General features: G+C 38.8%; 1 protein-coding gene across 1 annotated transcript; it reads right to left on the bottom strand.

Annotated features, from left to right (window-relative positions):
* Positions 1-5967: 5967 nt before the first annotated feature.
* On the bottom strand, positions 5968-7113 carry LOC127137652 (uncharacterized). The gene is made up of 2 exons (XM_051064092.1): positions 7053-7113; positions 5968-6815 (listed from the first exon to the last, which is right to left on the bottom strand). Exons 1-2 carry the CDS (start codon positions 7111-7113, stop codon positions 5968-5970), a joined length of 909 nt encoding a protein of 302 aa, XP_050920049.1.
* Positions 7114-20006: the final 12893 nt, after the last annotated feature.

Here is a 20006-nt window from a genome sequence, read left to right as displayed (position 1 = left end):
AGTAACCTCTATTTATAAAGGAGAGGTGTATTGGTACCTTGCTGAATGATTCTCAGTAGGCTATAGGGCAAAATGGAATTTTGGTTAATATTGCAAACCAAGTTTTGGTGAGGTGGCCTTGGTACCTTGCAAAAGGAATCTGCAGACACAATACACTCTCCACTATTCTGTTTTGTATTCAAAATCGTGGCCAACTGTCATTGTCCTTGCTTCCTTGTGTGACTTACTTCAAAAATGTGAAAAAAATCAAAAATGAGGAATGTGGAACTTTGACATAGTACAAGTCATGTATGGGTGCAAACAGAAAGTGTAAATGCGCTTTGTATCATCTGTTTGAAGTCCAATTGGAGCAAGCGAAATTGGTTTGGGAGAAAGAAGATTTTTGGTCAAAAATCAATATGGCTCGGATTGGAAGGCAAGTCATGATTTGAGCCCTTAGCCATGACATATATTGATGCACACACACCACATAATTGGTACACAATGGAATGGCGCAAGAATTCGAGCTCAAAAGTGTGTAATTTAGAAAGTGGCAATGTGGCATAAATGGATAACTTGAAATGCAAGGTACAAGGTGGTCCAATTGAGTCCTGGCTTGAATCAACCTCAAACAATGATGCACACAAGTCATATGAACCATTTATGAGGCGTTTTAGTTGAAAAAACAACCAAAAAGCCTTTAGATAAAAACCTCATTTTTTCACTTTTGGACAATTTTGGCAACTTTGAGGTTTGCACTACAAGTCTTTGATGTATGCATTTTTGGATTTTGGACAATTAACAAAAGTTATAGAGAATGTAAAAATCAGATCATATAAAAAAGAACCAGCTCATTTGGGTCAAAAATGAGTAAGTTATGAGGTAGTGAAGTTGGCAGAATGACCTATAATGTATGGACCTCATTCACCCTTTCTCACTCCAAATTTGCCTTTAACGTGTGAAGATAAAATGTTCAAAATGGCTGTGAGATTAAATTTTCAAATAGAACCCCCTCATTTGGCAAAAAATTGAGTGAGTTATAATGTTTTGAAGTTTGACCCAAAATCAAAAGGGACCAAGGATGACCTATAATGTCCTCCCAAAATAATTGGGCTTCCACTCAAAATTGGAATTTGTGATCAAAATAAAATCTATTAGTAATAACCTCAAGATTGATGTGGGGAAACTAACCACCTCATTTGTATGAAAATCGACCAAGTTATGGTCAATTGAGGTTGGGCAAAAAATAGGGTGTTGCATAGGAAAACCTCCAAACCCAAAAGCTAAACCAAACAAAATATACTTTCTAACAATGAATCAAAGTTTTAGAGGGTATCAATTGGAACATATGAGAAAAGTAATGGGCTCAACATGATAAATATTACCCAAGTTATGACCTTGGGAAGTTCAACTTGAAAATTAGGTCAAAACCCTAGACACCTTGATATGTTTTGCCTTCAAAAATGGTTTTCCATCCACAATTGGCTCTTGACATGTGAATATAAGTGGTACATAATGGAGATTAGAGTTCAAAGTAAAAAGGACCACATTCATATCTTGCTTGATGGTAAATTTAGGACCTTTGGAAGTCAACCTAACCAGTCTTAGGGCCAATGAAGCAATCCCTTGTGATGACTTGCACAAATAAAGGCCAAATGATGTTGAGATCCATGCACACCATGATATCCAATACCAAATGATGATATTTGAATGATTAAAACCACAATTCCCTTTCTTTTGATATTCAAATCTCCTAAAGCTTTCCTCATCTAACTGCAAAAGACACAAACACACCACAAGAGCAAAGATCTACCTAAATGCATGAGGTTAGTGGTGAATGAATGTAGATGCCAAGTACATAATGATAAGAGGCCAAACAAGTCAAATATGCAACAAGTAATAGTACAAAGAAAAACAATGGGTGATACAATGGGTGAGATACCCAACCCTAGCTTGAGCAAACAAAGAGAGATCATCAAGAACAAAATCACTTAGATCCATGATTGTGAACACATTAGGGTATTGATGAATTAAGAGTATGACTTCAATGCTTGATTAAGATATTATGAAGCTTAGGGGTAAAAATTGGGGTATGACAACTGCCCCTATCTAAGTTCCTTCAGCCTTGAGATATGAAGACTGAAATTCTTCGGGATTGAAAGGACTGAAGGTAGTTAGATACATAATACCTTATTTTTATCCCTAAGATGAATGGATGACGACGCAAAAATAAAAATTGACAAAGAAACGTTATGCTATGTGAGACTTGCTGAGGAAAAAGACCAAGATGTTGGACTCTCTAGGGAAAGGCCCACTACAAGGGATTCCATCAAGGAACAAACACCAATACTAATCACTAATTGTTGGAAAAAAGAACTTCATAGTGAAATAAACACCAGAGGGGTAACAATAAAAAAAGTCTACCAAGATTCATATAGATCCTTTCGCAGGGAAGATAAAGAAATATGTTAACCCTTCTGAACTAAAGGTGCGGCTTAGAACAGTATGCACTGCTTAACAAAGTGCAAGTTTGGACTCAGGCAAGTTTCTGAGGACCGGACAAAAGATCATATACCTATGGACTTAGATGGTGAGCTAAGAACAGAGAAGAAGAAAAACAATGTTATCGGTACTCGATTGCTTTGTCAAGCACTAGATGAAACAACATTTATGGACTTAAATGGTGAGCTAAGAATAGGGAAATATATAATTTTTGGTACTCGATTGCTTTGTCGAATACTAGACGGGACACAATGTTTCTGGACTTAGATGGTGAGCTAAGAACAAAGAAAGATAAATTGTTGGTACTCGATTGCTTTGCCGAATACTAGACAGAACTCGTGCTTCTGGACTTAGATGGTGAGAGAAGAACAGAGAAAGATATAACTATCGGTACTCGATTGCTTTGCTGAATACTGGACAGAACTCGTGCTTCTGGACTTAGATGGTGAGCTAAGAACAGAGAAAGATATAATTGTTGGTACTCGATTTCTTTACCGAATACTAGACGGAACTCGTGCTTCTGGACTTAGATGGGGAGCTAAGAACAAAGAAAGATATATGACTTCGTCAACTTTATATACAAGTAACTAATCCTCATTCTTCCTTTTTGATCCAAGTCTTTCTCCTAGAAAGGCACAAATAAATTTTACCTCGATCCCCATAGATTTGCGATCCATGAACGGTTATTCTTTTCCTGAAATAAGTTTCACTGCTTATCAAGCGAACAGCTACTCCCTCCTTTACTCCAAGTCTTTCTCTTGGAAAAGGCTTAGACAATTATATCCAACTCCTCGCACAACTGGCTTCTTTTGTTCATTTCAAATTATCCCTTTGCTTACTGAGAGTGGTGATAATCTGATGTCATCGTATAAATGATGAAGATTAAGCTTCCCAACTTTCTCGGCTTTCACCTTGAAAGGGACTCATATTATTCCAAAGACCTCCAAACTTCCTTGACTTCCCTCTAGAAAGGGACTTGGTTTAAATTTCCACTTGGTATGTCACCTGAAAAAAGGTTCCCTCTGTGGGGAAAATTGATTTGCTTTGCTAGTTATTGCAAGATTGTCTTCCTTAGCTGGAGAAAACAATATATGTTGCTCTGCATAATTCGTTGGGGAGATATTGACACAGTATTCTTAAAGAAGTCCTTGAATGTATAATTCAAAAAAGGTAAGCGACCGCAAGGGGACCAAAGTTCAATCCAAAAACGAGTTGGAGAGAAGGGGCCAAATAAGACTTTGATCGAGGAAACAAGCTCAATTGAGGGATATTCCTTCCTTATTTTTGGAAAGGAATGAAACAAGACTCGATTGGGGATTAGTCCGGACTGGAGTTTTGACAGAGCATGACTCAGTTGCAGACGAATGGATTTTGTAGGGATGAAAGACTTTGCCTGAAATTCTTATGAGACTGACCCTATTGGGGAGATCAAACATTGTGTATGTAAAAATCTACCAGTATATGATTCGGTGGGGGGATGGTTTATTCTTCCATCATACATATGAATTATGTAACGATCCTACGGATGTATTATGATTGTTCAATGCATGTAAATGTTATGCGAATGCTGACAAAACTGACGCAATAAACATGCGGTGGCAACAATAGACAGTAAGGAATATATTCCAACACAGGAAATCCGCCACTTCAAATATCCATGAAAGCCGACTTAAGAGGGTAGATATGATCCAACTTCTAATGACAACTGCCCGAAGGATTTTATGGATACGGGTATCTTTCTCGATCGTTAAGAAAATGGTTGTCCCTTACATGGCCTTTCTGGAACACTGACTAAGGTAGTACCAATCCTGGCATGTAGCCATAATGAATCGGATCCCAACAATCTTTAAGAGTTAAATCAAGACATATGACCAATTCCATCATTTCAGACAAGTAGTATAAAGTCCTTTCGATCATGTTGTATCAAGTTATTTGAAACAAATTCATTTTGAAAAACAACAGATAATTTTAGAATTTTGTTGCAAGAATTAACATCAAAGATAAAACCAAATTTTGTGCAGAATAGAAATAAGAACATATATGGGCGAATATTTGAGTTTTATTGCAAGGATGGTAGTTCGCAAAGGGCAGAACTCCATGGATTTATACAAAAGTGGAAAATGGTAATTGGGAAGGGATATATTGAATCGCAATGACCACTATTCTCCCTCCTACTTTGAATACCCGAGGACAAAGTTGCGGTCTTCAATAAAGTCTTGTCAAGATGCAGTTACTAGCCATTTATCCCTTTGTTTTTCATAGATTGCCCCAAGGGGTATTCAATCTACCGAGATGATTATTCTGTTTTTGTCCCTTTCATTTAGACTGGATCGCCCTTTCGGGTTTTCAATCCATCAGGAATGTTCTTTTTTGACTAAGCCGCGCTTTCAAGTTTTCGACTTATCGAGTGTTCTTTTATTTTTTAGGCGTAGTATTTCTTGACTGCATCTGAATTAACTGGACGCGGAAGCTCTTCTACATCCATAGTCGTAAGGATTAGGGCACCGCCTGAGAAATATTTCTCAACGGTATATGGGCCATCATAGTTTGGCATCCATTTTCCCCTAGCGTCATGTTGACCGGAAAAGATCTTCTTTTAGTACAAGATCCCCTTCGATGAATAAAAGGGATTTAACCTTCTTGTCGAGAGCTTTCTTCAACCGTTGTTGGTATAGCTGGTCATGGCACAGGGCTTTGAGGAATTTCTCTTCAATTAAATTCAACTGATCATATATGGTTTGACATCATTCTACATCAGTTAGCTTAGCTTCCATCAAGACTCGCATTGATGGGATCTTGAACTCTATTGAAAGTACTGCTTCCATGCTATATACGAGGGAAAAGAGGGTTGCCCCAGTCAAAGTGCATACTGAGGTACAGTATCCGTGTAGAGCGTAGGGCAACATCTCGTGCCAATCCTTGTAGGTGACAACCATCTTTTGAAGGATCTTCTAGATATTCTTATTTGTAGCTTCAACTTCCCCATTCATCTTGGGTCTATAAGGAGAGGAGTTGTGGTGCTCAATCTTGAATTCTTTGCACAGTTCAGTGACAAGGTTGTTATTCAAATTAGACCCATTATATGTGACAATCTTGCTCGGTACACCATACCTATTGATGATATTATTCTTCAAGAACTTGACTACCATATACTTGGTAACATTTGCATATGATGCGGCTTCAACCCATTTAGTAAAGTAATTAATTGCTACAAGAATAAACCGATGTCCATTAGATCTTTTGGTTCAATCATACCGATCATATCAATGCCCCACATTCCAAAGGGCCAAGGTGAAGAGATCACATTCAAAGGTGTAGGAGGCACGTGCACCCTTTTTGCATATATCTGACATTTATGGCATTTTCTAGCATATTGGTAACAATTAGACTCCATAGTTAACCAATAATAACCAGCTCTGAGCATCTTTCTTGCCATAGAATGTCCATTAGTGTGCGTGCCAAAAGATCCTTCATCTACTTTCGCCATTAACATATATATGCTTCGTGTCTGTCCACGCATCTGAGAAAGACCATGTTAAAGTTTCTTTTGTAGAGCACATCACCATTCAAGAATAAATTAGCCGACAACCGCCTCAAGGTTTTGTTATCTCTGTTAGACGCCCCAAGCGGGTATTCTTGCTTCTCAAGAAAACACTTGATATCAAAGAACCACGATTTCGCATCTGACACAGCCTCAACATTGAAGATATATGCAGGTTTATCACGGGTATGGATAGGAATGGAGGGAACTTCTCTATGAAAATTCACCATATACATGGAAGACAGCGTAGCAAGAGCATCTGCTATCTGGTTCTCGTCTCGAGGGATGTCATGGAATTCTACTTTGGTAAAGAAAGTAGACAATCTTCTGGAATAATCTCTGTATAGGATTAAACACGGATGACGAGTTTCCCACTCTCCTTTAATCTGAATGATGAAAAGAGCCGAGTCACCGAACACTTCTATAAATTTGATACACATATCAATAGCCTCTTCCAATCCAATAATGCATGCCTCGTACTCTGCGATGTTGTTGGTGCAATTGAAACCCACCCTTGCAGCGAAAGGTATATGTGAACCTCGAGGAGTAATAATTACAATGCCTATGCCATGTCCATATACGTTGACAGCACCATCGAATACTAAACCCCAAATGGATCCAGGCTCGGGACCTTCTTCAATAAGCGACTCATCACTGTTTTTCATTCTCAAAGCCATGATGTCTTCATCAGGAAAGTCGAACTGCTCAGCTTGAGGATCCTCAACAGGCTGATGTGCCAAATAATCAGCGAGGATACTTCCTTTGATGGCTTTTTGGGTGTGATACTCAATGTCTTATTCGAATAATAGCATTTGCCAACGAGCAATCCGGCTAGTCAGAGCAGGTTTCTCAAAGATATACTTGATTAGATCCATTCTCGAGATCAACCAAGTAGTATGATTCACCATGTATTGGCGGAGTCTCTTAGCAGCCCATGCTAGTGCACAACAGGTTTTCTCAAACATCGAGTACCTCGTCTCACAGTCTGTGAACTTCTTGCTCAAATAGTAAATGGTGTGCTCTTTCTTACCTGTCTCGTCTTGTTGACCAAGAATGCAACCCATGGATTCATCGAGCACAATAAGATACATTATCAAAGGTCCACCCTCAACACAGGGAAGCAGGATATGAGGCTCTTACAAATATTCTTTGATCTTATCAAAAGCAAATTGACAGTCTTTATTCCATACCACGACTTGATCCTTTCTCAACAGCTTGAAGACCGGAGAGCAGGTTGCGGTCATATTTAAGATAAACCTATAGATATAGTTCAACCTTCCTAGGAAACCTCAGACTTGTTTCTCTATCTTTGGTGCAGGCATATCTCTTATAGCTTTTACATTTTTAGGGTCTACCTCAATACCCTTTTGGCTGACAATGAAACCGAGTAACTTACCAGACCGTACCCAAAATGTGCATTTGTTGGGATTTAGACGAAGCTGATATATCCTCAGGCGTTTGAACAGTTTCAAAAGATGGTCCATGTGGTCTACCTTTGTTTAGGATTTGGCTATCATATAATCCACATAAACCTCGATCTCTTTGTGCATCATGTCATGGAATAGGGTTGTCATAACCCTCTGGTACGTTGCACCAACGTTCTTCAACCGGAAAGGCATTACTCTATAACAGAATGTTCCCAATGGGGTGATAAACATTGTTTTTTCCATGTCATCTGGCGCCATTTTGATCTGGTTGTCTCCGGAGAAACCATCCATACATGAAAAGACACTGAATTTCACAGTATTGTCTACCAACATATCTATGTTCGGTAGAGGAAAGTCATCCTTTGGGTTGGCTCTGTTTAGGTCCCTATAATCCACGCACATCCTGACCTTTCCATCCTTCTTCGGAACAGGCACAATGTTGGTAATCCATTGGGGGTATATAGACGTGATTAGAAATCCGGCATCAATCTGTTTTTGTACTTCTTCTTTGATTTTGACGGCCATGTCAAGATGAGTTCTTATTAGCTTTTGCTTCACAGGTGGGCATTCGGGTCGGACTGGCAACTTGTGTTCAACAATATCGGTGTTCAACCCTGGCATGTCCTGGTATGACCAAGAAAACACATCAACATACTCTCTTAGCAGCATTGTCAACCTGTGCTTCACATCCGAGTCGATTAATGCCCCAATTCTCACTTCCTTCTTATCCTCCTCAGTGCCCAAGTTGATCAATTCCATCGGCTCTTTGTAGGGCTCGAGTTGTCCTCTTGCTCTAGCAATCTGGAAATTTCGTCTAGGATCTATTCAAACTCTTCCTCCTCTGCTTCATACACTGGGAACTTATAGTCGAGAGATGGTGTAGGGTCATTGCGTTCAATTGGTTTATTGAGAAATCTGCACATGCATTTATGTTTTGGATTTTTAGAAACTGACCGAAATAAATTGCACATGCAGATAAAAGTTTGTCGTTATATTTTTGAAAGTTTTATTTTCTTTAACATTTTTCCAAATAAAGCAAAAAGGAAAAAGGCATAATTGGAATCAAAATGAACTTTTATTTATGCCATTAAAAGTTGCAACAAAATTCATGAAGCCCTAAACAAAAACACCTCTGCCTTGGGCAGAGCAGAGGGCTACTTTTGAAAGAAAAAAGAAAAAAAATAGCAAAACAAATTACTCTGACACATGCATGACTTCAGGAATATCCACAGATGTCCAATTAGGAGTGCTCTAGCTCGATCCTCCTCTTGTTACAAAGCTTGGTCCTTCAACAACATCATTTTGCAGGATAACACATGACTGGTCCATAAACCTGCCACTTCTGAACGTCTCGGAAATCAGCTTCCCCTCTTGGATAGTCCTCAATGCCTTGGCCGACTACTCATAGGGATTAAACCCTAACCCACTATGATATTTGTTATCATTGAGTTGCACGATCTTGCCCCAACCCAAGATTTGACCACTGGCCACCACTTGCCATGCATCTTTCAAAGATGCCATAGAAGTCCCCACCTTCTCTTCATTGAGATCCTCAATTTGCACTACATTTGCAATTTCAAACCCTTTAAACTTGGAGATGATAGCATCCTCTTCTACTTCAATGTATCTGAAAGCAGATAATTGACTGATCATCAGGACTTGTTCACCATAAACAATAGCAAGCTTGCCATTTCGGATGAATTTCAATTTTTGGTGCAGGGTGGATGTGACGGCACATGCGTCATGAATCCGTGGTCTCCCAAGCAAACAATTGTAACCGGGATCAATATCCATCACCTAGAAGAGAATTTGAAATTTTTGTAGACCAACCATCATCGGCAAGACAACTTCACCCATTATAGTCCTCCTAGAACCATCAAAGGCCTTCACAACAACCTCACTTGGTTTGATATCAACACCAATATAGGACAACTTGGAAAGAGTAATCTTCAACATCACATTCAAAGAAGAGTCGGTATCCACCAAGACATGCGAAAGAAAGTCTTTTTCATATCCCACGGATATGTAGAGAGCGCTGTTATGCTTTTTGCCTTCGGCGGGAAACTCATTGACAAAAAAAACTTAGTGTGTTGCAGGACGTAATGTTTCTAACTACATGGTCGAACTGATCAACCGTGACATCTGGATTTACGTAGGCTTGCCCCAAGACTTTCAATAGAGCCTTGCGGTGCGCTTCAGAGTTCAAGAGTAAAGACATAAAAAATATCTTCGAATGGGTTTGAAGGAGATGATCCACCACCTTATAATCACTCTTTCGTATCAGGCGCAAAAATTCTTCGGCCTCTACATCTTGTATGGGTCTACTCTCAGGAATGACCAATGAAGCTTTACAGTTGTCGGGATTTTTGACCATGGGCTTACTACCTCTAAGATTAGCGGGAGTGAAAACTCTACCGCTTCTTGTGAGACCTCTCTCATCGACAATATTAGTGACAGTTCTATTGTTGACCAACGGCTTCTCAAATCCATTCACGATAGTAGTGGGCACATATCCCCATGGTATCACTTTATCAGATTTGTAGGGGAAAAGAGCTGGCATTTTGATGTTCAAGCACTTAGCAGAGTCAACAAGAGGTGTACTTTCTTTGGACGGGCAAAATATCTCAAAAGCCTTGGGCTTATTGAATATAAGCACTATCACAGACACTTCATCGTTCTTCTTCTTCCCACTAACTTATAATACATCATTGGAAATCAGCATTTGTATATCTTTCTGCACGTCGAAGCAACCTTTAGGGTCCCTCAAACAAACAGAGCAATCTTCATGATCTTGTTTCAGAATACCGGCCTTGAACAACTTGAGGTGCACATGCACCAATGGAGTCTTCACTTTCAGGACGTCCATGATCAAATTCTCATCTTCGGTAATCATATTTACTTACCCATGCTCAGGAAATGGGTTAGTTACCATATTTGGCATATCACCAAACTTAATCATCCCCAATCTGACAAGCACTTGAACCTTCCCTTTGAATACAAAGTAATTCTCGGTGTCATGCCCTAGCACATCAGAGTGGAAAACACAACACTCATTAGGTTTATACCATCATTGGGATTGGATCAAACTGATACTGAGGCGGTGGTTGTTGTGGATATTGTGGATAAGGTTGATATTGTTGTGGCAACTACGGATATAGTAAAGCATACACAGGGAACATCGGGTGAGGTGGCAAAGGAAGATTCAGCATCATAGGTGCCTCTGCTGCCATTGTGGCTACCAAGCGTTGTTGATAATAACCTAACATAGACTGTTGTACTTGTAGAGATGGAACTACTTGGGAAGCTGGCTGATGTTGTTGTCTTCTAATGCTTGGTCGGTGGTGGGAAATAGAGTTGGCATCTCCCTCCTTATTTTTCTACCATCCACCAAACTTCTTGTTGCTACTAGCGGATGAAGAATTATCACATGCTATTCTTCCTTCTCTTACTCCTTCTTTGAGTTGCACACCGACCCCTTCCATCTCAGTGAAGTCACGAGGCATACTTGAACTGAATTTGTTGTAATAAAAGGAGTCTAAGGTCTTCAAGAATAGTTTACAAAATTCTTTCTCTTCAACAGATGGAGTGACTTGGGCAGCGACTTCCCGCCACCTTTGGCCATATTCTTTAAATGTTTCGCATTCCTTTTGGGACATGTTACCCGATTGAGTATGATCTGGTGCCATGTCTTGGTTATACTTATAGTGTTGCACAAATGCCTCGCCAAGATTGAGAAAAGTTTTAATATTTGCATGCTCCAAGCTCATATACCATCTCAATGGAGCACCAGACAAAGGGTCTTGAAAGCTTATCATCATCTGTGTAAGCGACCATCTTTCTGCAATACATGACCAGGTGAGTCTGAGGACAAGTATTGCCCTTGTACTTATCGAATTCTGGAACCTTGAATTTAGAAGGGATCCTCACATTTGGAATGAGGCACAACTTGCCTGCGTTTTTGCCAAAAAGATCCTTCCCTTGGAGGGTATTCAGTTTCTTGGTAAGAGCTTGAATTTGACCTTGTACTGCATCTTTGGCAGCGTCTGAGTGGATACTTGGACAATGGTATAAATCAATAGGGTCCTCTTGAAGGGGGTAAGTACACACAGTGGCAGGTGATGCAGTGTATCCAGGGTTTCCTATGGCCATGGAAAGCTGAGCCCCATAGGGATTGGCGCCATAGTATTGTGAAGTGAGCGGTTGAGAAACTAGAGGTTGGGGTCCATAAATACCATAGGGACCAAAAGGACCGGTGGGAAAGCCTTGACACAAATCTGGAGGAGGAATGAATCCTTGAAACCCATGAGGAGGTCCATAAGGATGACCAAAGGAGTAAGTAAATTCGGATGACATACCAAAGCCAATAGTTGCAGCAACAGTAACCACAATTGTGATAGGAATTGTAGAAGGTATAATATAAGAAACGACCAGAGTAGACACGATTGTACTCAGAGGAGTTGAAGGTATGAGGTCTTCAGTGCTCTCCCAAGGATGGCATTATCCTCAACAGGGTAAGACATTTGTTCATATTCCTGGAATGATTGTATCCCCCTTCCTTTAGGGCCTGTTTGTGTTTTTCTCCCGAGCAGAGTGGTTGGTAAAGGTATTCATCTCTCTTTCCTTCAGCGAAATTGTGATCCTCCCTCCTCAGCATATGTGATTTTGTCATGTTGGTGACCCTGGAGACTTCTGATTGGTGGTTGTTCCCCACAGAATTCCATTATCCCCCTCTGATGATTTCCCCAGTAGAGTTGCTTCTGCGGCGAACTTTATCTGTATATTGATCTTGCCCCCGGCTGGGATGACTGATGTTGATTCCCCTGCAGAGATCTTTGTTTCCTGGTATCTCTGGTCCCCATCAGATAGGGTGTTCCCCAGTTGGACCTGGCTTTCTCTCTTGAGATGTAGTACCGGATGTTTGTTCATCGATCTTTGGACCCGTTTGTGTTAGATATGTCTGTTTTGTCAGGATTCATCATACATAAACCATGCACATATGCATATAATTTTGACATTCAAATACTCATGTTGCATTATTTGCCATAAATGCCTTTGTTTGTTGTCTCCTGCTATTCAATGATATATAATTCACCAAGCAGATGTTTGTGTCTGATCTCCCCATGTAGAGTCAGCTCCATAAGCAGAAAGCGTGGATCCTTTCTTCCATACTCCCCACTGAGTTATGTCCTCGTGGATGATTGTTAGTCCTGTTTCCTCCCAACACATATATTGGGATGGAATTCCCCCAGAGTTATATCCTCATAGGGATGAGTCTTGTTTCATCGTGCCTCTCTAGTTTGTTCCTAGATTGGTTTCTCGTGATTTTCCCTGCGCTTCCCCGTAGTTTAGATGAATGATTGCTCAGTAACCAGTAATCATCCAATCTTTTCCCCGGCGAAGTCTGTAGTTTTCTACCCTCATACCGGTAGTTGCAAACCCTATTTCTATCCCCTTGTAGAGTTAACCTTTTTTTGTTCATCCTAACCGATGACGGTTACTCATCCGTGGTTGTCAACCTAGTATTGGTAGATGTAATCCCCTCTTTGACGGTTATCTTTATCCAATATTTGGTATTGATAGTCCTTCACCCTTTTTGAGTATACCTCCCAGTAATCGGTGATATATCTCCCGGATCATTGCCTTTGTCAATGTATCCCCAACGAGTCATCTTTCATTTGCCTTTTGTCGGTAATGATTGTTTATCCCCTTGATTTGGTCATCATTTTATACCTAGTATATTATCTATGTTCTGATGGTAATAGATAATATATCTCATGCGCTCTTTGGTCGAAGTCTTTTGTTCTTCCCAAGTCGAGTAAGATTCGTATCCCCTTTTTGAAGATTCGAATGCCCATCCTGTAATCGAGTTTGCTTTTTAGCCCTCTTTTGGATGATGAGTGTCTTGGAAATATTCCCCAATTCACGCTTGGTCGGTCACCTATTATATGCCCAGTAACCGGTATCCCTGGTGTTCCTTCCCTTCTGCTCCCTATTATGACTTGTGTCCCTTGTGGAGTCAGTTTTCCTGAGTCGAGACATACCCTTTTAGGTCCTCCTCAGATGATTTCGGATGTTTGATATCTCTCACCCTTATACCGGTCTTAGATACTCATTCTCCCCGAGCGTGTTGTTCTTTCACCCTTATATCGGTGTTTCGATCACATGTCTCCTTGAGCTTATTACTCAGTAACCGGTAATACCTCATCCTGTTGTTTCCTCAGATGGGTCCTGTTTGGACCTTTCCTAGTGAAGTCCCTTAGTGGATTTCCCCCATCTGAGTCCGGATTTTCATCCGAAGTATCCTCTGTGGATAGTTTTGTTGTATTGGCATATTCCCCAATACATGCATCCTTGAGTCAGCTCGAGTCTTTCCATTGAGTTGTTCTCTTGGAATTCCTATCGTGTCTTAGCAAGTTCTAAGTCGTGACCCGCTCACGCATTTTATGCCCGTTCTTATCCCCATTAGAATCCCCAGAGTCTCTGTCCCATTGAGCATATTACTCATATGGATTGTCAGTTTCTCCTGATTTCTTTTCTCTTTATGGACACATATACTTTCACAGAGTATTACCTTTTGCATACATGCATTTGCATCATGAGGTCTCTTAGGGACCAAAATTCGTCTCTTTGTTATTATTTAAGCCCATTCTACCTCGTCGAGACGAAGATTTTAACCTTCACTTCTTCGGCTAGAATGACCTTAAATAGGGGCATCTATAAGACCCCAATTTTGACCCTAAGATCCCTCATGGCATCATAGCATTGCGATTACATTGCCTCAAGGATCATAAGCATCTTGGTTCCCTTTGCCTTTGGGTGGGACCTCTTGTGAGTTGGTTTGAGATCTCCAAGCATGCTTGAATTGTATATCATTGCTTTTCTCATTTGAATTACTATCCAAAAGCACAAAAATATGTCACTAACATCTTTTGTTTGTAGCTTGAGCAATCACAAGGTCTAAAGCTTCTAGGAGATCCTATGTGCATTGATATGATCAAGAGAAGATGAAAGCAAGCATGGCTATGGTTCTCAAAGCTCTCATCCATCAAATATTCCTCCCAAATATCTCAATTCATCATTTTTATCAAAGCAAATCAAAGGGTTTGCGGCTTGTTTCCCAAAGAAACCCTAATTCATATGTTCATCAACTATGCCTTGCTCATGAAGCAACCTTAGCCCATGGTCAAATAAAATCAAGGGAAGTCCTTTAATTCATCATTTCATGCATATTTGAACTTATTTGAGGGCCATCAATCATCAATTCATCAAGATAGGAGTTTTGGACTTGAGAAGTTGATCAGTCAATTCATCTAACTATTTGGAAATACACTGAGACCTAACTTTTTATGTGTTGGTCAAATGGAGATGACCCCAAGAGAAACAATGTTCTTAAAGACCATATGAACAACTTTCATGTTCATCAAAAATTGATTTGAAGCTTGGAAGGTCATCATCCATTCCAAGACATTATAGGTCAACTTCCCAATGACATAAGAGGTGGGATCAAGTTCATTGGAAATCTTAAGATGTGTACTTCAAATTTTTTGTTGAGCAAAATTACAAAATCTCAAAAGAAATACATGTGATAATGCAAAACATTATAGGTCACTTTGGACCAAATGCATTGAAATGTGAAAAAGTCCAACTTCAAGTGCCCATAACTTCTTCATCAAAAATCCAAATGATGCAAAATTTAAGTCCAAATTGATTGTCTTAAAAAGATCTACAACTTTCTTGTTGAAGATTATATCATTTGGAGCTTGCATCATTGAGACAGAAAGGCTTGAACTTTTGGCCAATTTTGAAAATTCCACATATGCATGTTTTGCACCCTACACTTCAAGTTCAATTTTCATTAATTTCCAAGGCCCAAATGGAGTTTTGATCAACATGACATTTGTTCCTTATGCAACAAGCTTTCCAACCATTACTCATAAGGTTGCATTTTGATTTTGGACATGGTATTTTCGAAGACTTGAACATTATGGCACATTTTGGAAAATCATTTAAATTTGCATTGCATGATCCATTAATACACAATTTGCACGTCTAAATTGCTTTTGTCATGCATCAGCTACCAAAACCAAGTGGAATTGGGCCCTCCATGCGCCTGTACAGGCCCATGCATGAAGGCCCTTTCCATTCATGCAAGGATTTTTTCATGCACTTCAGCCATGCCTTGCCTATAAATACATTGCATATGAGCTTCATTTCACTAACCTGAAGGCGCCCTAAATGCTGTGCAATTGAAACCTCACCCTCACACCAAAGGAACTCTCTCTTTTTCTCTCAATTTTCAGATCTAGAATTCAGTTGCCTCAACTGTTTTCTTAGATCTAAAAGTTCCTAAACCTCATCACCTTGATTCATAGAGTGTACTGCAAGCTTTAGCACCAAGGAATTGTGGATCCAAACTCTACAAATCAGAGGTTTATCTCAGTTTTTAATTTCTTCGAATCAACTCATATATTGCTTGTTTCTTCTTGTTGTTGTTGTGTTGTCTGAAGTCCTCTTCATAGAGGCAATCATTTCATGCTTTGAATTTTCAAAATCCAACAAGTTTCAGTTGAACTCCATGAAATTCAACCTCTGATTTCTCTCTCAATAGGAATCTAGAGTGGATTTGGTTGGTACAGGGGTGATGTACATCACCCCACCATTCGTTTGGTACCTGGATCGTGGCTTTTCGTGCACATTTATTTCTTTGTAATTTTTGGACTTCGCCGGAGCTGGCCGGAGAAGACGGTGGCGCTGGCCACTGTCTGGTCTCCAGACTGAATCATGACCGTGTATTTCCATTTCCAGATTTGATCTAGGCCCTTCAATGTTATGACCTAATTAATGGCTAGGTGTGATTGCATTGACTGAAACGTTTGGTAGGCGCGCATGTGTGATCCGTGTGATCTGCCAGCTCATTTAATGAGCTTCATCCAACGCTTCTCCTTTTTTGCTATTTTAAATTCTGATTTTAATTTTCTTTTTATTTCATTAATTCCATTTCATTTCAAAAATTCATATCTCACTCATTATTGGTCCAAAAAATATGAGACCAATTGCATTATTTCTCTTTTAATTTCTACTTTCTAAAAATATTTTTTAATATTTTTTATTTTATCATTTGATATTTTTTAGTAATTTTCTCTTTTCTGGTTATTTTTAATTCCTTTTAAATAGTTTTGGATATTCAAAAAATACAAAAATATTTTTCCAACCTCTTTGAATGATGATAGATCTATGAAAATTATTTTCATAAATTTATTAATTGATTTGAGATTTATTTGAGATTTTAGTTCAATTAGGTTTTTTTATGCATTTTTAATTGATTTAAAATAGTTTCTGACCTTTAAAAATGCTGAAATTTTTTGTCAAACTTTGTTTCACCTTGTTGAATTTGGGATGATTCACTTGGACTTTTCAAGGTTGATTTGAAGTGAGTTTGAAGTTTGACCTTTCTTTATTATTTTAATTCAAGTTTTATTTTAATATTAAAAAATGCCAAAAATATTTTATTTGTTTCTTGACTTCTAATCTTCATCTTGCTTCTATTTTCTATTGTTTGACCTTGATCTTCTCTATCTTTGGTCAACACTTGTTGATTGGTACATACCATTTCCATTAATGCACTTTAATTCTTCATCTTCTTCTTCTCCTTCTTCTTTTTCTTTTTGATCAATGAGTTAAAGATTGGTGGTTAGCATTGATTAGGGAGGTTTAATCTTCCTTGATTCAAATCTAATTCATCTTGATCATAGATCAAGTGAATGGCTTTGCATTAAGGATAGATTGCTTCCTAAATCATGCAAAGGACCTAAATCAATACAAGATCATTTCTCATCTTCTTTTTGGCATGACAAGTTGTTTGAGTTTGATTCACTAATCAAGACCTCTAATTTGTGTTGTTGCCTACATTATTATTGACAGGCCTCAGATAGTTGTGACTTCTACATAAGTCCATTTACGATTGCTTAACATAACACTAAACTTTGCCTTATGGCACACTAACTAGTAACACTAACCATTAACTATTAACATTTAATTCTTGCTCTTTACATTTATGCAATTTACTATTCTTGTACATATTATTAATTTGCTTTTTCCTTTGCTCACTTGAGCACATGTTTATGTTAATGCAATTTGCCTTTTACTCACTTGAGCACATAATTGTGTATATATTATTGTGCTTGTTTTTTGTGGTGATTGTTATGGACTAAATGCAAAGAAATGTATAAATGGACTTAGTTTCTAGGACTTTAGTCATTCTTCTTCTTCCCTTCATTTGTGGTCTTGTTTCCTTTCCCTTATCTCTTGTATGATTAGGACTTTAGCCATTATTCTTTTTCCCCCCACTCTAACCCAAGCCAAAACTTTTGTGCAAACATTTAACACTTCTTTTCAAACATTAGAAACCTAAGCCTTATGCTTTTGATTTTCAAACTTTCTTTTCATAACACTCATTTTGAATTGAATCTTTAAATCAACTTTGACCATATTTTGTAAATACTTTTCATTGCTAAATATAACTCATTCAAATGCTTTTGTGGTTTCAATGGCCACTCTCTTAATCAAAAACTTTTCATAACCTTTAGCTATTAGGTTTGAGTTATTCTTGAGGTAGATATAATACTCACCTATATCCTTAGTGATGGACAATGAGTCTTCCATGCTTATTACAGGGTTAACCCCTCACTAGCATGTTGAAGCTATCGTCACATGGTGGATTTGTGGTTTTTAGGTTGAGTTTTCTCCCTTGGATAACAAAAGACATTAAGGCTTTTGGACCAATCAATTCACCAACTCATTTTGAGATTTTTACCCCAAACTACGAGGTTTTGATCCTAATCTTTTTAAAGATGGTACGTAGGCAATGGGTTTATCCATCCAAACACAAAATGTAATCCAAACACAAATTGTATATGATATTGGGTTTTGATCCTAATCTTTTTTAAAGATGGTACGTAGGCAATGAGTTTCGATCATGTTTGCACAAACAAAATTTTCACAAAATACCAACCTTACAACAAATGTGAAAAGGGCTCCCTAGGAGTACCTAGGATGTTTTGGGTGCTTAAAACCTTCTCATTGCCTAACCAACCCCCTTACCCCGATCTCAGACATTTTTACTAGTTTTTGATTCGATAAAACTTTTAGGTTTTTGTTCGCTTTCTAACCATTCCTTTGGATAAATAGAAGTGCGGTGGCGACTCGACTTGTATGGTTTACCTTAGATTTAGTCAATATTTCTAATGGTAACGAATACCCCGCTACACAAGGAAATATAATAAGTGCTTACAAACAAAGAAGAAAAGTACAAATAGAAATTCAACAAATCAAAGGACCCTAGGCCTAATCTTCAATTCAGCCTTCAGAGCGGTCTTCTCTTCCAATGCTTGTCCAAGAAGTCCTTCGGTATGTAGCAGCTTCTCCTTGTGTTGATTGGTAGAAAACCAAGACGCCTCGAGATCTCTATCCAGCCTTTGCCTTTTAGCAACCCCTTATTCTAGACCTACCTTTTGTTGAACAATCACATCATCCTTATCTTGCAGTTGACTATGGAGTTTAGAACACTCCCCATTAGCAAATAAGAATTTGTTCTCCCAAACGTCTCTATCTTTCACTAACTGGGCATTCTCTTCCTTTAGCCTCTTGAATTCATCCAAAGAGACATGAGCAAGTTCCAAAGGCTCTCTAATTAAAGGTGGTGGAGGGGGTATGGAATTTTGAGCTTGGAAGCCTAACTTTTAACCCAAGCAGTATAAGCCTCTTTTTCCACATAGTTTCGAGGACCTAACTCGGACTTTTTCTTGCGAGAAATATAAGACCAAATGTAGCACCTCAAATTTGCACCTATCATTGTACATACCATCTCATATTAGGTCATAGCATATCATGATACATTGCATAGCATTGCATTGTCCCCAGTTGCCTCAAGAGCAAGCAAGCCAAGAATTAGGTCAAACTGATCAGGAGGTCAGTCAACCAATCAAGCAAAGGTATTTCTCAAGGAGCAAAGGCCCTAAGGTTTGTCCAACAAGTTCACATGACTAGAGGGTCCATTTGAAGTGTTCAAGTCAAGGGTTGAAGGCTCAAAGGTCATCAGCCAATGCACAGTCAGTCAAAAAACCTAAAAAGTCAAAGACAGTCAACAGTCAGTCAAAGCAGCGGATGGTGGCCATTCTTATGGAATGTGGGCACCATGATCAATAATCAAGAGTACATACAACTTGGGACATCATTTGAAGTCAAGGTCTCAAGGAATTAGGGTTTGGAATTCATCAGCCAATGCACAGTCAGTCAGAAACCCTAGAAAGTCAAAGTTGGTCAACTGTGGTTGATTTTATGGTTTTGATGGATGGAAATGGTTTGAGAGAGCTTATTCATGTCCTAATAGGCCTCATATATCATGGCAATCAACATCATTGAAGAATTTGAAGCCAATCAGAAAATTTCCAAAAATAGAAACTGGACCTGTAATTTTAACTGCCAAAAATGGAAACTTCTTGATCCTCAACTTGCATCATGATACAAGCTCCAAATGAATTTTTTCCCAACATGAAAGT

The sequence above is a fragment of the Lathyrus oleraceus genome, chromosome 4 (assembly GCF_024323335.1).
Source record: "Lathyrus oleraceus cultivar Zhongwan6 chromosome 4, CAAS_Psat_ZW6_1.0, whole genome shotgun sequence".
NCBI lineage: Eukaryota > Viridiplantae > Streptophyta > Magnoliopsida > Fabales > Fabaceae > Lathyrus > Lathyrus oleraceus.
The sequence above is the reverse complement of the archived record's forward strand: the minus strand, read 5'-3'. Positions and strand labels throughout refer to the sequence as shown.

Bases quoted from the DNA above. Each gene is read 5' to 3' on its own strand.
- LOC127137652 (XM_051064092.1), bottom strand. From the start codon at position 7,113: ATGTATCTTATTGTGCTCGATGAATCCATGGGTTGCATTCTTGGTCAA. The intron at 6,816-7,052 runs GTAAGAAAGAGC...TATTCGAATAAG, and splicing joins TGGTCAACAAGACGAGACAG to ACATTGAGTATCACACCCAA.